This window comes from Phaenicophaeus curvirostris, chromosome 14 (assembly GCF_032191515.1).
Source record: "Phaenicophaeus curvirostris isolate KB17595 chromosome 14, BPBGC_Pcur_1.0, whole genome shotgun sequence".
In the NCBI taxonomy this organism is placed as follows: Eukaryota; Metazoa; Chordata; class Aves; order Cuculiformes; family Cuculidae; genus Phaenicophaeus; species Phaenicophaeus curvirostris.
The window spans coordinates 19,860,833-19,880,176 of NC_091405.1; the positions used below are offsets into that span (position 1 = coordinate 19,860,833).

The 19,344-nt window shown below is 40.3% G+C and overlaps 1 protein-coding gene across 2 annotated transcripts; it reads right to left on the minus strand.

Moving 5' to 3' along the window:
* Positions 1 to 1,041: 1,041 nt before the first annotated feature.
* Positions 1,042 to 19,090, minus strand: ZNF507 (zinc finger protein 507). Of its 2 annotated transcripts, XM_069868173.1 has the most exons (7): positions 18,990 to 19,090; positions 15,123 to 17,254; positions 13,755 to 13,857; positions 9,695 to 9,809; positions 8,365 to 8,469; positions 4,990 to 5,124; positions 1,042 to 4,857 (listed from the first exon to the last, which is right to left on the minus strand). In XM_069868173.1, the coding sequence occupies exons 2-7, from the start codon at positions 17,247 to 17,249 to the stop codon at positions 4,494 to 4,496; spliced, it is 2,949 nt and encodes a 982-aa protein (XP_069724274.1). In that variant the 5' UTR covers positions 17,250 to 17,254; positions 18,990 to 19,090; the 3' UTR covers positions 1,042 to 4,493. The 2 variants fall into 2 exon arrangements, with proteins under 2 accessions (XP_069724274.1, XP_069724275.1); XM_069868174.1 differs by lacking the exon at positions 8,365 to 8,469.
* Positions 19,091 to 19,344: the final 254 nt, after the last annotated feature.

A 19,344-nucleotide genomic window follows, 5' to 3' on the forward strand; every position in this document is an offset into this window, starting at 1 on the left:
ACGGGGCTCGGAGTCCCTGGCCCAGCGGGAGGTGTCCCCGCCGCGGCGGGGGTGGGACTGGAGGGGCTTTGAGGGCCCTTCCGACCCGCACTGCTCCAGGATCGGGTCATCAAGCGCTGCAAGGGGCTGCCCAGGGAGGGGATGGGGTCCACCTGAAGGGATTTAAAAGACAGGTAGATGAAATGCTTAAGAATGTAGTTTAGTAGCCGACAGGTACAGTTGGGGTTGATGACCTGGAAGAGCTTTTCCAACCAAACTATTCTATAGTTCAGTAGTCAGTTGGCAGTGTTTGGTATATGGTTGGACTCGATCTTAAAGGTCTTTTGCAACCTAAATGCTTCTGTGATTCAGTTCATCACAAGCTCCGTTGTTTCTTGATCAAATGCAGGGTAAACGTGCAAGGGGGAAGACCAGTATCTCGGACAGAAAGATAACACCAGCAACACCAAGCGTTTTCCTGCTTAACAGGTACAACTGACCCTTACAATAATACTTCACAAAATTTTATTTGCAGTGTCTTTAAAGATAGTTGTCATAGGAAAAAAACCTTCCCCTTAAAGCCTTGTGACTTTGCCAACTCCCACATCCTGCTGCCGAAACCAGCTTTCCCAATAATCCATACACGCTCTGTGCAACAGGTAGGGACAGAGTCCCAGAGTTCACTTCTTCAGGGCAATATTCAGTTGATTTTTTCCATCACCGTTTTACAGTCCAGCAATACGTACTTCATAGAATGTTTTGGGGTGGAAGGGGTGTTAAAGATCACCCCGTTCCAGTGCCCCTCACCATTGCCCCACAGTAACTGCACACAGGCTTACAAGTATTCTGACTTAATAGTCTCTTATTTCAGTACTACAGTTACTTTTCTAAAACTTGTATTAAGTACTAAAACTGTAGTAATTTGACACAAGAGTAAGAAATGGCAGTAAAATACTTCAAATACCTTTTGAGTTAAAGAGATTGCCATCTCTCTAAACACTGGTTCCGTGTTTGAATATCCCATATTCATTTCATACAGGTCAAATAAAAGTGACAGAAGCGTTTAACAAAAAAAGTTTATTACCAAAATACAATATTAAAGTCAATACGTGACAAACTCCTGTAAAGCAAAATAAATTATTCTACCATTGTACAGTATCTCAGAAGGTAGTTAAAGTAGGACTACAGACTTCGCTTCATTGTTCTGAACAGTCGTCTATCAGGAACATGATCCTAGAGAGAGCTTAAGGCATGCAGCTTAATGTGCTGGGTAATTTTATAAAATGAAACTCATCCTATTTAATAAGATACAGCATTAACTGCAGTCTTTACATGTCAGTTTTCTACATCTTTTATACTTTGGCTATAAAAGCAGTGCCATAGTGTTACAATACCTCTTCTTAAAAAAATACATGTACCCATGTCCATGAATATCAAATGCAAATGTAAATTTCTATTAAATATATCTTAACAAATGTTACTTTGAGCACCAACTGTACATTTTAAAAAATGATTAAATAAGTGCTTCTGAAAGAGGAAAATACAATAATTCTGACTGAATCCCACTCTGTTTTTCCAGGCCAAGCGTAAATCAGAAAGATGAAATGTGCGCCTATTTATCAGTATGGTCTAGCATGAAAGAAGTTCTCTCTTCAGTGGAAGTACAGGCATTTGAAACAAAGCTACATGATACAGTTCAATCACAGAATAAAACCTAACTTAAGCAAACAGCAAGTGAATCGTCCAATAGTGCTGTGACAGAAGAGCTTAAATAAAGCGGAAGACTGCAGTGTTGGAGACTGTGAAATATGCTTCAAACCCCTTACAGAACATGCAACCAAGCCAACCGTACACTTCCTAAAGCAGATAACCTGAGGAATAATTTGCTTTCATCAAAACAAAGCCTATAATTACTTCACATGCAGAACTCTTGGTAGAGCCCGTGGAAATGTGAGTGGGTACCTAATGGCAAGCAGCATAGGGACAGGTAAGCCCAAACCTCTGTGTGATTTATTCCTTTTGTTAGAATTGGTAAGAGTTTGCAGAGACCATTGACTTCCTGCTACTTTATAGGAACACATGGTCAAAAAGAAAAAAGCAACAAGGAGGCAAAGACGAACTTGTGAATGGAAGCATCTGCCTTACTCATCCCATTACGGTGAGTCCTGCTGCATACACAGCTGGTACACACCAAAACTATTCACTTTGACTCAAGGTTACTTGCTTGTTAAGTCTCAGTCCACTGCCACTTCCCTCTTAGCTTATGAAGCCAAGTTTTCCACCTTTTATCTTCCACTAGTTGAGCAACTTTAAAATAATTATCCCTTTACACGAATATACCAATGCAGCAAAATATTGTTCCTGCGAATACTGACTGGTAGTTCAGCATTCTTATGGATCTCTCTGTACCTTTAATTTTTTCAACACATGAATTCTATACTGAAGGTACACTAGCATCAATAAGATTGTGAATATCCCATTAAAGGTTTACTATCTGTAATTGAACTGGAGATTGTGTAAATAAATGATGTTTTTCAAATGTAAAACCTATCTGTAAGAATATGAAAAAAACAACTTTTACCTGAAAATATTCTATACTTACTTCACAGATGTATTTAAAACATCTCAGATATCTGACAAAAAATGCTTTGATGTTATATCTTGACCATTTTTAAAGTAAAATCAGTACTCCTTGCCATCTCTATAAACAAAATCATCTTTATAAACAAAATAATGGATATTTAACCCAAAAAGTCAAATGGAGGAAATCACTTGAAAACAAAAATCATCAACTAAAATCTCAGTGGCCTTACCCTGGCCTTTAGATTTTGCGTGGCTTCATCAACACTATGTATGACACCTTATGTTTACAGCTGGAGCTTGTTTCTGCTGGCAGAAAGGTAAAAATAGGAAGCAACCATAACATATGTTTCTCAGAGTAAGTAATTTTTTTTTTTTAAGTGATGAGCTACTGAAAATCAGGTACCTGCATCCCTGTGTTGGGAACCAGGCACACTTCTGTGCATCAGCCACCCAAAAGCAGACAGACATGCCCAAACTAGAAAGAGTAAGGTGCTGACAGGCTTCTTTGGAGGTGCTGCTGCTTCACTTGATTGAGGCCTATATTTCAAACAATTTAAGTAGCCAACTTCATAAATAACCTCAACAAAGTTGCCAGGTAACTAGCCCGTATAATAATATTCCAGATGAATGGCTTCTACTGCAAACTGTAAACAAACAAGTGCACTGAAATGTTAGAAGGTAAAAGCTTTAAAAGGGAGTGATTTCTATGTGTGTTTTTGAAAATAAAGTAATCCCTAATTCACTTTATGAATCCATATTATATGCACTAGACAAATTTATTCGACGAGTGACTGGATACAGCTTTTGCTTAAAATAGTGCCTGCATTTTTGTTTAAATACTATTCTCTACAGGAAGATTACTGTATTTTTCACTGAATCATTTCTAGAGTTACAGCTCTGCCAGACAAGTGGGAAATTTAGGCAGCCAGTGGGATTGCAAAGAACTCCAGAGCTTGTAGGCATTTCTCAGAATCCCACTTGGTGCTCGCCCGCATCTTTAGGAATCTATGTGGGTTTAATCTACATCTCTTTGAGGCAGCTATTGTTAATACTTTGTTCTCATTAAAAACCATTGCTCATACACACTGCAAAGTAATCACCACAAATTAAGTGACATAAGCTTTTTTGTTTCTCTAAATAGTTCAGCTGAATGTGTCAAGAAAACCATTAAGAAGCAGCAGGTCATTATTATAAAGGATCTTTTACACACCATCAATTCAAAAGACAGCAGTTTTTTAGCTAGGACCCAATAAGACAAACAGTTATTAGCAGATGCTTCTAGGCTCCCCAGCTCCTGCTGCTCTAAATCAGTGGAAAGGAGGACAGGCTTTGCTGAAGGATGGCTTGGAGTTCTAAGGCCTTAAAAACAGACTGGGAAATATGAAATGCCTGTGTGTGCATGCAAGCACGGACATACTCTCAACCCATCTCCTCTCCCAGAATCCAGGCAGGGGGTTTGAGATCACATTGTAAAATTGGGATCTAGTCTGTTGCCAGATTCAAAAAAGCAGGGCAAAAAAGTTCTTTGATGAAATACTTGGAAAACAACAAAGAGGGAGGAAGGAAAAAAGCTTTTCAATGGACACAATGCTTTCACACCTTTGGGTTTTAACATACTGTACTAATATTACTGACTAGTACCTGACAATAGAAGAAAAAAAAACCAACAAACCAACAATCCTACCTTCTTGGCACCATATGGAGAAAGAACAGGTTAAAATGGATCATTCTATTCCCTGCTCATTATATTTAGCTTTTAAATGATTCATCGGTCCCCAGGTAAAATATTGTACTCCTACTGAAACAAGGACTCAGGGTAGGAAATCACATTTTGTTTGCAATTCTTCTCTATAGCAAGTTTCCCAGGCAAAAATTAGCAAAGAAAGAAATTATTCACTCTAGGAAACCACCTCTTTAACTTCCTGCTTCACCTAGTTTGTGTTTTGACTTGTGCTGTGGTCCTTATTTAGGATGATGTTTATGATTTCACCCTCATGTTCTTTCATATGATCCAGAAGATTTTCTTTGTTGGTAGACTCAAACCCACAAATGCAGCAGCAGAAGAGCAAAACACAGTATTCTGTGCCAAGGTAGGGCAGAGTGGAGTTCTTTTCTAAACTGCATGAGGTATTCATCACATTAGGTTTTTCGTTTTCATCAGAACCTGAAATTTCATTTGTAGTCTGGTTAATAGACTCTGTAAAAGACACCAAGTTGTCTGAATTTCCTAGCATAGGTACTGCACTGTCATCTGTGCCTTCTAATAGGGTTTTGTCAGGAAGCTGTCCTTGAAACCTGAAATAATAATAAAAACCAAAACAAATATCAAAACATAGTTGTTGCTTTTTGACAGGAGCTTTATTTTGGATCAGAGTTGGGTCCTTTGAAAATTCTAGATGACAGGGAGTGAAAGGACATCAAACATACCTGCTGCTTTGCGAAATTGCATCGTTAATAGCCTTGTTCACTTGTTCGTAGTTATAATTTTGGTCACTTGCATGTTTCCACATGTGGGACTTCAAGGATGGAGGATGGCTACATACATATCCACAGAGAGAACACCTAGGGTAAAAAGTGGAGAAGGCAAAAAAACATTTACAAGTTAAATTTTATGAGCTTAGTAATGGCTTGGTTCTTCCAACAGGATGAGCAAACAGCGAGGTACATGTCAATCCTCTTCTCAGTCCCCTTCTCAGTTTCGTAACTAGGTCAAAGTAGTTTGCAAAGTGTCATCCTGAAATTTAAGACTTTTCTCAGGGTCTGAGAATTTTTAGGTTTGCTTTTCTGATTTCTTAAGCAATTGAATTTAAATCTTATCTATTTGGCCTGTTTGAAACAGTTTAAGTACTGCAAAAATGCAGTAGTTCTGATGGTTGTGGAAACATGGAGTACATCGGTATGGTACCTGGCCGGCAGGCAGTAAGCTCTCTTTGTCGTTGCTCTGAACCAAGGAGCTGTGTAATTAGCACTGATAATTTTAATTGAACTAATAAGAGCCTTCCCTGATGTAGCATATATTAGTTTGTTTAAGGATGACAGAATTGTTGAAGTTGGAAGGGACCTCTGGAGCTCACCTAGTCCAACCCACTGCTCCAGCAGGTTGTCAAGGACAGTGTCAAGGTAGATTGTGAACATACCCACAGATCAAGATTCAGGCAGGTGACAATTTTGTCCATAGAGTTTTCCATCAGCTCAGGTACCACAAGACTACATTGTTACATTTCCCTCTAAATCACTGTCCTATACAGGAAAGGACCAAAACCTGAAGAAAAAGTCCTACTTACACAGACGTGTGTGTATATTTATGGACACAAATAACCCAAGATCATGGAACCGTAGAATGATTTGGGTTGGAAGGGACTTTAAAGGCCACCCCGTTCCCATGCCCCTGCTACGGGCAGGGACACCTCCTGCTGGATCAGGGGCTCCAAGCCCCATCCAACCTGGCCTTGAACCCCTCCAGGGATGGGGCAGCCATGACTTCTCTGGGCAGCATGTACCCACACCTCACCAGGTAGAGCCCACAGGACTATTTTCATGCATGAACATAACAACAGAGGAAGTTTTTACAAGTGTTTTCTAAGATGATAAATTGGTCATCTCAGCATGAAGGAGACCAGTGACACTGCATGACATCACTCCAAAGCAGAGCAGCACTCATGGTAAAGACGACCTAGCTCCTTGTCTTTTGGATGAGGAAGCTACATTGCTTTGCCACCTGCACCTCTGGAACTCTTCAGTTTCTCAAATCACACAGCAAAGACCAGGATCCATCAAAGGTGACCTTGCTATAAGTTATAGCTAGGAATGCATCTCTGTCTCTTGTTCCTCTTTGACAGCAAGATGCTTTCTGCTCAAGAAAGGCGATCCCAATGTAACAGCATGATGAGTCTGTTGAAATCAGTACTAAACTAGTACGTTTTTATTAATTTTTAAGCAGAATACAGTCCTTGAATGCCTTGCAAACAGCTGTATACAGGAAACTATTTCTGCTTAGCAGAAGCTTGTGGAGAACAGCAAAGGCACGGTACATTACCTTGCTTATGTAGCAAAAGAATTCCATCCTACTGGGGAAGAACAGGCATGTCCTTCTAGCACATTTCTCTCTATTACTTGATTTGGAATGTACTACCCCATTTTTCTTGTTTCTTTCTAATTTGAAGCTTTTTTTCTTATAAGGAGGCTTTCGCATATAGGCAGGTTCACTCCCAGGTTGAGAATTTGAGTATTTCCAATAAGGCTGTTCTTTTGATTAATGCCATTATTTTGTAAGATGAGAGGCAGACCTTATAGTTAATTTATAGATAAATTTAGGCTAAAATGATTTTTTGGCAAAACACAAAGGTAACAAATGATCTTAATCCAGGCTCCAGGCACATGTATTGCACTGGTTTATTACAGGTATGAGTCTTCTGTGCTGCTGACACGGCTTGGTCAGGGGGTTGGTACCAGTGAACGAAGCAGCACTTCAGTGTTTGCTCTTACCCCCTTTTAATTACAGTCTCATTTTCTGAAGGATATTAATTTACTCAGGTGATTTACAAATGAGATTTACTTTGCTGAGAACAACATCATGAGCCAAATGCGGCTGGCTGCCTTAGCATACAGTTCAAATCAAGGAACAGAAAGGCAACAGCTATTAGCCTGATGCACTATGCTTTATGATCACATGTGTAATGTATAGTTACAGTATTGGCAAGACATTCCTGGAGAAACAGAACCATTTACTGCCAAATGTAGCAGCAGGACCCTTTCAATTCTATAGCATCATCTGCCCTACTAGTTGACCTGTGTTGAATTATTAAAGTTTACTGTTCAAGTGTATCCTGAATTTATCTACTGAGGAAACAATTATCTTCCAGCTTTTGATAGACTAATTCCTTGGGGATGCAGGGACCAAGGTGTGGAGGTTTTCAGTAATCCCTGGTAATACTAAGAGCACTGGGCAATACTGTGTGAAGTACGACAGCAGAGCACATGGAACTTAATGCTACTAGGAACATTTTGGAGGAAAAAATGTGGAAGGACTTCAAAGTTGAAGAAGCAGATTTTCTTGAGGAAAAGCACATTCATGTAAGAGTATCATTTGGATTCTTCCTATTGCCGTTAAAAAGTCTTCCACTATGAAATGTTCAGAATATTCCTATGTTTCTTACCTTTCCAGCTTTTTTTTTGTTTTGTTTCAAATGAGTAGTGAAAAACAGCATGTATTTGTGCCAACTTTCTTATATATATATAGACATATCCAGGGACAGACTATAAAGGACGCCTGTCACTTAAACATAACAACTATTTATACTAATCTTTAACTAGGGCAGAGTGATGCCAGTCTGGATTCTAACTAACATGTATATGCAGAGGCTGTGCCTAGACTAGGGCATTAAACAATGCCAGAGGACATTCCTAGGTGCTGGAATGTAACGATGTCTAATGTTGAATGTTAGAAGCGCCCCTGGCATGGTTTGGGCTCATGCATTCTCCCAGACAATTCCAGGCATGCTCTGGTAATTAATACAGTCCAGACACTACTTGCATTAGGCAGTTTATATGCAACCGCCCCATTCTAGAAAGAAAAAGCTAAATGCTGTACCAGAGGGAAACTGTGGACACGTTTAATTAGCCAGTGCAAACACCGCCTGGCAATGCCCCGTCCAATCTCTCTCTCTCAAAAAAGTCACTAACAGAACAGAGAACAGAACAAATCTAGGAAGAAAAAGAATAGAATCTGCGTTCTGCTTTGTTTCTTTACATGGTGAGACCGCTCCTCGGAGAGCTCTTTGCCCAACGAGAGCCGTTACATACTTGTACTGTTCCATTAGCTGCACTGCCTGATGCTCCTGGGGGTGACGCCGCATGTGGCATTTCAAGCTATTCATATTTGTAGTGGCGAAGTCACAAACTCGACATCTGAAGAGACAACAACAAGTAAACTAATCTGACAATTAAAGGCTAATGCTATTCCAGAGATGATAATCTATGAGCAAGCAAAGGTATCTGGGAAGACTAACAATATTTATGGAAGTCAAAGTGATGACATTAACATTCAATTTTTGGACCACAAGATTCTTTTGCAGCCCCAAAAAGCCTCAACCTTTGAGCAAGAATCACGAGGCACGTTGCCGATATTCCCTCCTGACATCTACCTTGTGCACCTCTGCAACCCTGCGAAGTAACAGATAACAGCAATAGAGAAGATACTGGGGAGGCAAAAATAAATAAATCTGTGTTCTTCTTTGCTCTCTGAGCAAACATTTTGCAAATTTTTGTGTTACAGGCTATTGTTACAACACACAAATCAAAACACAACATGTCTTCTGGGTTTGTTTATCCAAAAGAGAAGGTCCCTGGCTGAGCTCAGTACTTCAAGGTGTTTAGTTCCCAGAATTTGTATTAAAAACATAGAAGTATATTAGCTCAAAAATTCTATTAACTCAACTCTATTTTCTAGCCACTAGAGAGGGGCAGAGATCCACACAGAATGAGCACAGATTGAATTTGCAGGAATTTATGCAGCAACCAATAGAAAAAAACTGCACAGTTTATTTTTCTGCTGGGGCCTGAGCTATAGTATTACATGTGATTTTTGATATCCAAGTTTCTATATAAATCCATATAGCATCCTTGTAAAGAAATTATAAAATCTGATCCTAAGCAAGTGAGTTAATGCTGTTTAAAACCCCTGATAAAGACAGGGAGGGCTGGCGATGAGAGCAGAGACAGAATTTTGCCACAGTCTATAGAAGCCAACGTGCAAAGTAGCAATCAAGAAAACTTTGGAATAACGCAAACCTAAAATAAACTGAAGTGTGCAAGGAGCTAGATAAATGTATTGCTACTATTGGTCAAAGTTCTATTACAGTGCAGTTATTTCCCTTTCCACAAATAAATACTTCAGACTGAAGAGAAGCGGTCAGCTGCTACAGCAAAAGTTGCATCCTGGAAAAGTCAGCATATTGCAATTACACAGTTAAAATCACCCGGCAAGTGTGGCTCCTTCAAATCTGCAGTAGAAGTATGGAATCAAAATTCTTTAACAACATCTTCAAACTTGCACAAACAGCTAAGTAACCTTTTTAGTTAAAACAAGTGAATTGAGCAGGAGGCATTAGCCAGCAGTCACTGAGACGCTTACCTGTATGGCTTATCAGAGTTATGAATTCGTCTGTGATTTCGTACGCCAACGTAGGTTGTGCTCGTGTAGTCACAGACATCGCACCTATACAGCTTCTGAACTGGAGGCTTGTTCCCTATATGAAATCAACCTCATTATTTTAGAATTGCACTCAGCACTGTAACAAGTTCTCAGGTGATCAGTTCAATAAAACTGAATTATGAAACATGAATTAACATTTTAAAGCAACACTTTTCAATATCTATAAATATTTAATACTATTAAATTATTTGGAGCAAACCAGCAATGGATATAGACACAATAAAGATATAGTTTATTTAACCACGCTGTTGTGCGTTTGCGCTACCATTTACAGAATTAATAGAACTGTAGGGAAACACATTCTTTCTCTCTATACAAACACTTTTCTTCCTGGAGCTGGGTTAAAACCCTGGGTTATAGCAAAAGACGATAGAATGTGGGAACTGCTGAACTCAGCACTTTTGCTACTTTGAGGAATGAATCAAATCAAAGGAAAAGGTGAGATCGGACAAAGGACACATTTCAGCTGGCAAACACAGAAAAGCAAAAGGCCTCCCAAAGCATCTAAAACCTCTTTATCATCCACACCTGTTCACACTTTCAGAAGGATTCGAGATGATAGAAAAAAAGAGGATACTGCCCAAATGTATTAAGAAGTCATTTGGAACTTCTCCAAATTACTAAAAAGCAACGGTAACAAAAATAATTTTTTTCTTTCCAGAATGGAAGGGACTCTTAAAAAATTAATGTCTGCAGAGACAAAGGCTAATGACTAATTGAACACAGGAAAATGAGTGCCCACAAGCGCACAGTTTAGACTATTCTTGAGAGAGTGCGTGCATACAGCCCTGTTCCTGCTCCCTCCTAAACAAAGGAACCGATCTGGATTAAAATATTAACACTTGGGAAGAGGGATGGTATTTTTTATGTGGTTCACTTTGCCATTCCAGCCTATTCCTGCACTTCCCAAACAACATGCAGAACAGCAAGGTTGTAGCTGTTTAAACCAGCATCTCTTCCAAAAGAGCCATGCAACCAAAATCAAAGCGTTTTATTTACGCATCCAACCTCTTCGCTAGCCTCAGTTATTCTACTTTTTCTTTTTTTTCCAAGTGTAAGTAACGTGCTCAAGTTCATTTTATCTTCACACCAAATTCTTATGAATGGTTGAATGGTCAAGCCATTCTTCTCAGTTATGTACGAGGCTTCCATCTCCAACAAGAGATCCTTAAGGAATTCTCTGGCGAGTAAAGATTGTTACATCCCCACATTCCATCTGCAAGCCTCAAACAAACACCCAGGCGCTTGCTGGGCTGCAGATCTTCGGGACAGTCGGGGTTGCGTGAAGGTCAGGTTATTGCATACTCTACTGCAATGGGTTTTCCATCCTAGAACTCTGCAGCTTTAAAATAAACTGCTCCCCGATGTATTTTCTGTGATGAATTAGGTATTTCATTGGGCATGCAGCTTAAAACAAACAGTATCTGATGAGATTTCTAAAGCATTATGCAAACATATTATCTATTGCATGGCTCTAAGTGGCCAGCCACCAGTAGCACACACTTAGGAGCAATCATTTACACCAATCACTATGTTGTATTTATTCCTTCAACAAAATGTGCAGAGATTATAATATAATACATCATATAATCTCTGGCTGTAGTGAAGTAGCAGTCGTGTTCCCCTCCCTTCTGATAACTTATGGGTTTGGACCTATTTTGCCCTCTGGATGGAGGCACTGGGTCTCTTACAAGCCAGAGAGGAACTGCCAGATCTTTGTTCCAGCAGCAGTAACAGGTGCTCCTCTAATGCTGCTCATTACCCCATTCCTTCATTATTAGACATTTACAATCCGATCATACCCAGTGTCATAATGCTCACTTTTAATTTATTGTACAACCATGATGAATAAAGAGACTTTTAGGACCAACTATTTCATAAACAAGAAATGAAACTGTTCCAGCTCAGGCATCTTTCACATAAACAGATGCTCTGCCATAAACTTCTTTGCTTTGTGTCGCTTTATAGGGATGACATCTGTTTGACAAGAGATTGCTGTACTGCAGTGGTGTCGCAATTTGATTATAAATTGGTTCTGGAATAATTTAAGCATTCCACAGTACAAGTTAATAAAAGTTTAAAAGGAGAACTGTTTTCATTCAAGTCACATTGCTAAATTTCATGTGGGGTAAACAATCAATTAAAGTGCATGGCTGTAACACTTTTATAAGATAATAATGAGCGAAATATATTAAAAATCTAAAATAATTAAATTGAAAACAGGCTGTTTCCTCAAACAGGGGCTCCTTTTTCATGGAAGTCAAGTTACAAGAGTATATAAACTCTAACCCCAGCTTATTAAAATGTACTATATTCAAAATCCAAAAGGCATCTTGATTTTCATTCTCCTAAAGGCACAGTATTCCCCAAAATCTACCATGTTTCAGGCGCTGCAAGGGAGTCGTTCCTGTATCATGACATCTTTAAAACTCTTGGTTTAAAGCAGACAAAACCTTGTCAGAAGTAGCAGTCCAAGCTGTGCTCAGATAATTGTAACCAGCTAAACTATTATAGTTCCTAGCATTTCCACTAAAACATTTATGCTACCTCTTCAGAAAGACAAAAGCCCAAAGCTACTTCCCAGGGATGCTTCCTGCTGCCAGGAAATGCTCCTTAGCCCTTCTCCTGCCTTGCTGTGCCCTCAGATGGCTGCTGCAGGCGTAGGGCACGCGATGAGTACAAGAGATCAGCTGCCAGAACCAGGCACTTCTGCACTGCTGAGAGCAAAGAGCTGGAAGACTCACATTACCTGAGGGTGATGAAGTAATTGCCTTTCACATTTCTAACTTGCATACCAAAAGCTAGAAAAAGAGCTAGCATGAGCTAACAAAAGCCAAGAGTTAAGGATGTCAGTTTATTCTGTCATGTACCACATCGCTTTGGACAAATCATGAATGCTCTGAGCCACACACTCTGGCCCATGCTGGCAAGAACCCTTTTTTCCCCAGGAAGTCGCACCAATTTTGGTGATTACTTTCACTGATCAGCTGCAGAGGTGAGAGTGGAACTCAAACTTCAACTGCAACCTAAGTACTATGACAGCGCACATTTTGCTATCCAAACAAACAAGACAGCACAGTTAGGACAGAGAAGAGCTATGCACACAAAATGGAACTACTTTGAAAAAAGAGGTGATATAATTACTAGCGTCTTCCCAGTGCTCTAAAATTGCAAAAAACTAATAATTACAGAATAAAATTGCTGTTCTGAGGAACCTTCACTCACCAGAGAAGAGGATGCACTCAAGTTGCAATCATAAATATTGGGCCTCCAGGACACTCAAAGGATTTTAAGACCACGTTTTCTCCTAAACTTCAAAACCTAGCTATTTTTTCCTTTTTTTCATCACCTTAACATATCAAGGATTTGGATTTCGTTGTTGTTTTTGAAACAGACTATTAAGCTATAAGAGATGCGCAGCTAAACAAACATTTAGCAAATACATACCTACTGTTACCCTAGCAACTATCTCAGATACAGGGTGCATTTTTAGAATGTGTTGCATTTGCCTCTCTAGGGCGAAAACAAATGACTCGTGGACATTACTGTAATTAAACAGGAATTTCTAAACACAAAATGGATAGTGCAGTGTGTATATGCTGACAGCAAACTATTTCATGACAGTGAATTCAAATAATGCGGTTTTTGGTTTACTGTAGGTGGTTTGGAAAATACTGGAGCTGCCAAAGGAAGGAAAACCAGAGTTCGTTCTTAAAAATTCAGTCATACTCCATACCAGTTATTTTTCATAAGAAACAAAAGGTCCAATTACAGGGGCTACAAATGTCTTACCTAAACAATAACATCAGTAAGATATCACAAAATACATTTTACACACTGAAAAGAACGTACAGTTAAGGTTATAAACAGATATGAAAACATTTCAACACTGATGAGATCTTAAACTCAGTTTTATACAACTAGAGCAAGCAGAAGTAATGTTATGTTTTGTAATTTCATGTGTAAACATAAACAGTACCTTCTCTTTCATCTGTGTCACTGGAAAACATTAGTTTGTTTGACGTAGCTGAAAAGATCTCTGGAAGACTGTGTTGTTCTCTTTCATGATTGCGCAGCTGGCTCTGAAAAAAACCAAACCTCCCACATTTAAATATCCAGGACAAACATACAGGGGCCACTTCAAATAGTGCAATTGCTTGTGGCATTGTTACTCAGATTTTAACAACAACTGTTACAAAAGGTACGCCAACATGGACACAGATTATCCCTCAGGTGATTTTACTAGAAAAAACCCAAAGTAAATAACGTTAATTAATGATAGGAAGGATTGACATGAGTGACAGAACATTCTATGATTTGTGTTTATTTAGAAAATGAATTTCCTTCTTCCCCCATTCCCACAGACAAGTGGCAAACAGATCATAGAATCATGCAATGGTCTGGGTTGGAAGGGACCTCAAAGCCCATCCAGTTCCAGCCCCTGCCACAGGCAGACACACCTCTCACTGCATCAGGTTGCTCAAAGCCTCCAAGCCTCAGATCTTCCTCCAGAATTATCATACTCCAAAAGCAATATTAGATTAGAGGTTAGAGGATGGCTTGTATGGAAATTGCCTCAATTTAGGTATTGCCTAGTGCCTTAAGGATATGTTATTCCCGTTTCTACTTGCTTGGGAAGCAGAAGGAAGAGAGAGCTTTTTGCTACCCTGCCTGTACTTTTTTTTCAAGCTAGGACTAAACAACAGTAAATAAGGGACAATTTGCACTACGGCTGCCTACAAGCGTTTCAGCTGTACAGCGAGGCACTGATGCTGTCTGTTCTGTATGCCAGAGGACTGAACTGAGTGCCCAGGAACACGCTCACTTGCACTAACTTATAAAAGTGGTAGAAGTGCATTGTTCTGCTCTGCAATCTTACAGATCCAAGTCCAAAAGAACATCCAGCCCAACACAGCAACACGAGGAAACGAATTTCTGCTTCCAAGTGCCTCATGTTACCCCCAATGCCACCAGTCCTTTTGCACACACTCCCAACTAGCCAGCATGTTTGAGCATTCCTTTGAAGTTTTACCTATTAAGTTCTCCAATGCTTCCATTTCTTCCTGTAGTTGCTACACATGGGCAGAAACCCAGCAAGGTATTAATACATCCATAAGTTATTTCCCTGAGAACCCTCTTATGTGAGGAGGCAAGTTTAGTTCAGTGGGTAAAGCAGATAAATTATAGCTGAATTGTGTATTCGGGAAGTGCTGCTGGCACTAATCCCCAGTTGTAATGATTATGAAGCCAGGATGTCCGACCCAATTCAGTCATGTCACCAATTATTAAAAACCTAGCAAAAATGGGAGGTTTTGCTATTGCAGACAGGCACAGGAAAGGACTTTACCTTATAATGAAAGGATTCTTCACATTGCTTGCACTGATACATTCGTGTTTTGCAGTGGTTGATCATATGGCTCTCCAAGTCCTTGCTGTTGCCAGCGATGTGCTCACAGATGGGACACTGGTACGGCTGCCTCTGGCGATGGACTCGCAGGTGTTGCTTTATGTACCCCTTGTTACCACTGCTGTAGTGGCAGAGGCGGCAGCGGTACGGCCGATCCACGTTGGGTATATATTCTACCAGGTTACTGCCAGGAATATTCACGTCATTTGCATTTTGGCATTGTGCGTTGTCTTGCAATTCTTTCAAAATGTCATCGTCAGATGCGTTCTGATCGGTCCGCTCCTTCAGTTTCTCAATGACAGTGAGCAGAGACGTACTGATGCCCATTTTAATCGGTGCTTCTGCTGACTCTGGCCTTTCTTTCTGTATATCAACTATTGCACGTTCACTTTGGTTTAAGCCACTAAACTCCTCTGAAGGATTCTTAAGTGAGGACACCACTTTAGAATGAGCCGTGCACGAGCCATCAGCTTCTCCCTGTCCTGCCCTTGCATCCACAGCATCTTCTCTGGTCAGGGTCCTGAGGCCAGACCTTGTTAGTTCTGCAGCTCGAATTGGCATTGTAACAAGAGCTTCTGCAGCTAAGGAGTGTAGTCGTAGAGACTCCGAATTTGTCCTTCTTCGTGCAGGAGGCACGTTCTCATCAGTAGTTAGGTTTCTATTAGAGCTTAATTCATTATCTTTCTTCTCAGAACTATTCCTTCCTATGACTACTTCTTGAATTTCCACTGGACAAGAGACTTCATCAGGTTCTTCACCATTACCACAGGGCTCCTCAGAGATTAATTCTTTTTCTGTTTCAATGTCAGCGTTCATCAAGAAAGGATTTTGTAAGACACTTCCTTCAGCACCTGGCAAACGCTCGACTATTACATTAACATGCCCCTTCTTATTTGGGCTACAACTGATGATTTTCTGCACTGATGAAAGCAGGCTATCAGTTGTTGCATTATCCTGTTCTGTATCTGATACAGTCTCCTCCAAAACCTCTTGAGTAGGAGAGGGCACTATGGGCTTATTTAACATCTCTTCCTCTTTTCCATTTGTTCCTTCGGGTGATTTACATGACAGTTGCTCAGAATTGCAAATCTGAAGGTGAAGGGAAGGTTCACTATGGATATCAAGTTCATTGTTTCCCAAGGAAAGAACAACTGTATCCACGCTGTGAGGTGTGGGAGTTACAACTGCCTCTGACACGCTGGTGCTTTCATTTTCTTCCTCAAAGATAGGGTAGGAGCAATCCACCTCACCCGCGTGCTTCCACGCGTGCGTCTTCAGCATTCTTTGCTGCCCACAGGTGTACCGACAAATTAAACAGCGGTACATACCATACTGCTCATACGTGTACCATTTCCTCCTGCCCATTTCAGGCTTATGAGTGGACTGAGTTGTATCTTTACATTCCAGATTTCCTGTCTGATCAGTCCCTGATTTGACACTTCCTTCTGCTGGCACCTGCGGAAATGAACTCACAACATTTGCAGATTGCTGCGCTTTGGTCTGGATGCTATTTTTACCATCATTCTCGTGGTGATTTTGGAAGTGGGATTCAAGTTCTTCTTGGCTTTTAGAAACAAAATGACATTCTGAGCACATTAATATCACTTCATTCTTCTGCCCATGCTGTTTTATATGTTCTTGTAGCATTAGGAGAGAAGGAGACAGAAACTTACACAGGCTGCACTGGTAGCATGTCACCTTTTTGTGGCTTTGGGGAAGACATTCAGTCACAAAATAATCCGCTTGTAACTCTTCAGTCTTTTTAGCAGCAATAACTGAGAGCTCAACTGCTTTAGCTGGGATTTCACAAAGATCATCTGCATCAAAGGACTGTGCAGAAGCATTGGGATGGGAACGTTTTTTCCCTATTAAAAGGCATCTTTGTGACTTCTCGCTTTCAACAATTTTGCTTAGTTTCTGGATGACATGGATCAGTGGATCGGTTTTACATTTTCTCTGGTCTTCGCCATTCTGCAGAGCTGGGCTGATGACTGCGTCGGAGATCAGCACAGCCTCCTGTTCCCCAATATTTGGCATCAACACCGCAACTCCGCTTCCTTCTTCCATAGTACCTAGGAGAAAGAGGTTTATAAACAATGACATTTATACAGGCACAATAATACAAATGCAACTACTTAGATTTCTGTCTCTTCTAAACGTGGAATCCTATTATAACTAACTTTATAAAAACCTGCCAAATGGCTACATAAACAGCCAGATTCGGAGGACATTTAGCAGGCAGCATCGATACTATTGGGTACAGCTATTCCAAAAGAGCCTGTGACCACCTCCCTTCACAGCTGGGCAAGGTAGATGTCGTGCAAGCACAGGCTGATTAGCACCATGACAGCTACTGTGTTTTTATTTATTGAATGCCAGATGCTTAAATATACCATAAAAAGTGACTTTATGTTCAAAAGCCAGGATACGATAATGTATTCCTAACGTTCTGATATGCTGATGTCTCCTAAAGCAAATGGCAATTCACAACAAAACAGTTTACAAAAATAAGGTTTTTTTCACTTGAAATGTTGGGAAAAGGAAGTAATTCTGGTATTTACTTGCAAGAGTCGTTTCACTACGACTGTATTAAAGACCACTCAAACATCAAATCGTACTTATTATAAATGTAATTTTCTAGAAAAGGTATCAATTGTGGCTTTTTTGCCAGTTCTTTAATTGTAAGGAAAATCAATTGGTACCGATGTTATGAAGAGAACTTTTTCTGCTTCGAGAGAAAGCTAGAAGCAATAGCTATTTCAACATACACTTCCTTTAAACATACCTACCCACAAATCACAGGCAATCATGTGGTACTGTGGCTGTTAAATTCAAAGCCAATAGGTATAAATTTACATGAAAACACACTCTGTCAGCAGAGCTGTGGGGTGAAGGCAGGAGCAGGGAGGAGCTGGACAAAAAGTGAAGTTTACTTCTGAAAAAGCGACTAAAATAGCCTGTTCAGGTACCACTAGGCACACACACATTTTATACACAATATGTATTTTTATATACTATATATGAAATTCTGGATATAAAGAGATGCCAGATATTTCTTTTATCAGTTGTCCTTGAAAATGGATCCTAAATTCTTCCATGTGTTTTTGTTTGTTTGTTTTTTTTCCCAAGAAAAACACAGAGGCCAAGCTAGAATGTCCAGAACTGGTCCTGCAGCCCCAGGAGATCCACTCTCTACTGGGTATGGATCGCGTATACAGCAAAACCACAGAGACAGAAGAGCGGGTTCTGCGATGCCCCTTCCTGCTGCAGAAATACTTAAGGTACCTTTATTTGCTATTCAACTTACACCTCAGGTTAGCACTAGAATCATCAATATAAGCAATGCTGGCATCATTCCCATCTCATACGCTCGCGTAACACACCTCAAGTTAAAAAAGCAGCAAGTTTTGTCAGTTGTTAAAGACAGGACCACTCTTGTCAATATTACTATTCTTCAGTATTGGTCTGAAGAATATTTACTTGGTGATGGCTAAAGTGTGCACTAGAATTATAAAATTAATAAAATATAAATAAAGCCATAAAGCAGTTGGATCCAGGATCACTAGAAAATGAAGCTACCTAAAGGCTTACACCATTAGTTGGATCTGTGCAAGCAGATTAAAAATGATTCACACTGCACTGCAACAGATCAGTTGTAGGAACCAGAAATTAAGAGATAAATAGGCTTAAAAGAAAAAGAGTATCATTTCATGTAAGAGAAGAGTAAACAGTCTACTTATTTAATCCATGTTCAGAGAGCTACAAGGACAGGCTTGGGTTTTCACATTGTACCTGGTATTTCCCTACCTTTTTCATCTGCAAGTAGCACAGCGAGATCCTAGACGAACCATCTAAGAATTTCACTGCCACACATGCTGCTGGGTCAGGAACGGGAACACAGGGAGCGCCTGCAGCCGCGCTCAGCCAGGACGCTCGCAGTTCTGACGGGGTGGAGGGTCCAGTGGCTCTCGGTCAGGGCAGTTTCGCACTCGGTGCCGCAGGCTCAGGATTCCTGTGGGGCGATTAGAGCTGCGGGTGCAGACCTGGGTTGGGAGAACAGACCTGACACCGGCTCACAGAGACAGCGCGGCAGGTGGGAGGGAGGGGGACGAGGGAAGAGAGGCGGGAGAGGGAGGGAAAGGAAAGAAAGAAAGGAGGGAGG

Coding starts and splice junctions, on each gene's coding strand:
- ZNF507 (XM_069868173.1), bottom strand. CDS start 17,249: ATGGAAGAAGGAAGCGGAGTTGCGGTGTTGATGCCAAATATTGGGGAA. Junction 8,470..9,694: donor AACTCTGATAAGCCATACAG/GTAAGCGTCTCA, acceptor TTGTCTCTTCAG/ATGTCGAGTTTGTGACTTCG. Junction 5,125..8,364: donor CAGCTAATGGAACAGTACAA/GTATGTAACGGC, acceptor TTTTTACCCTAG/GTGTTCTCTCTGTGGATATG.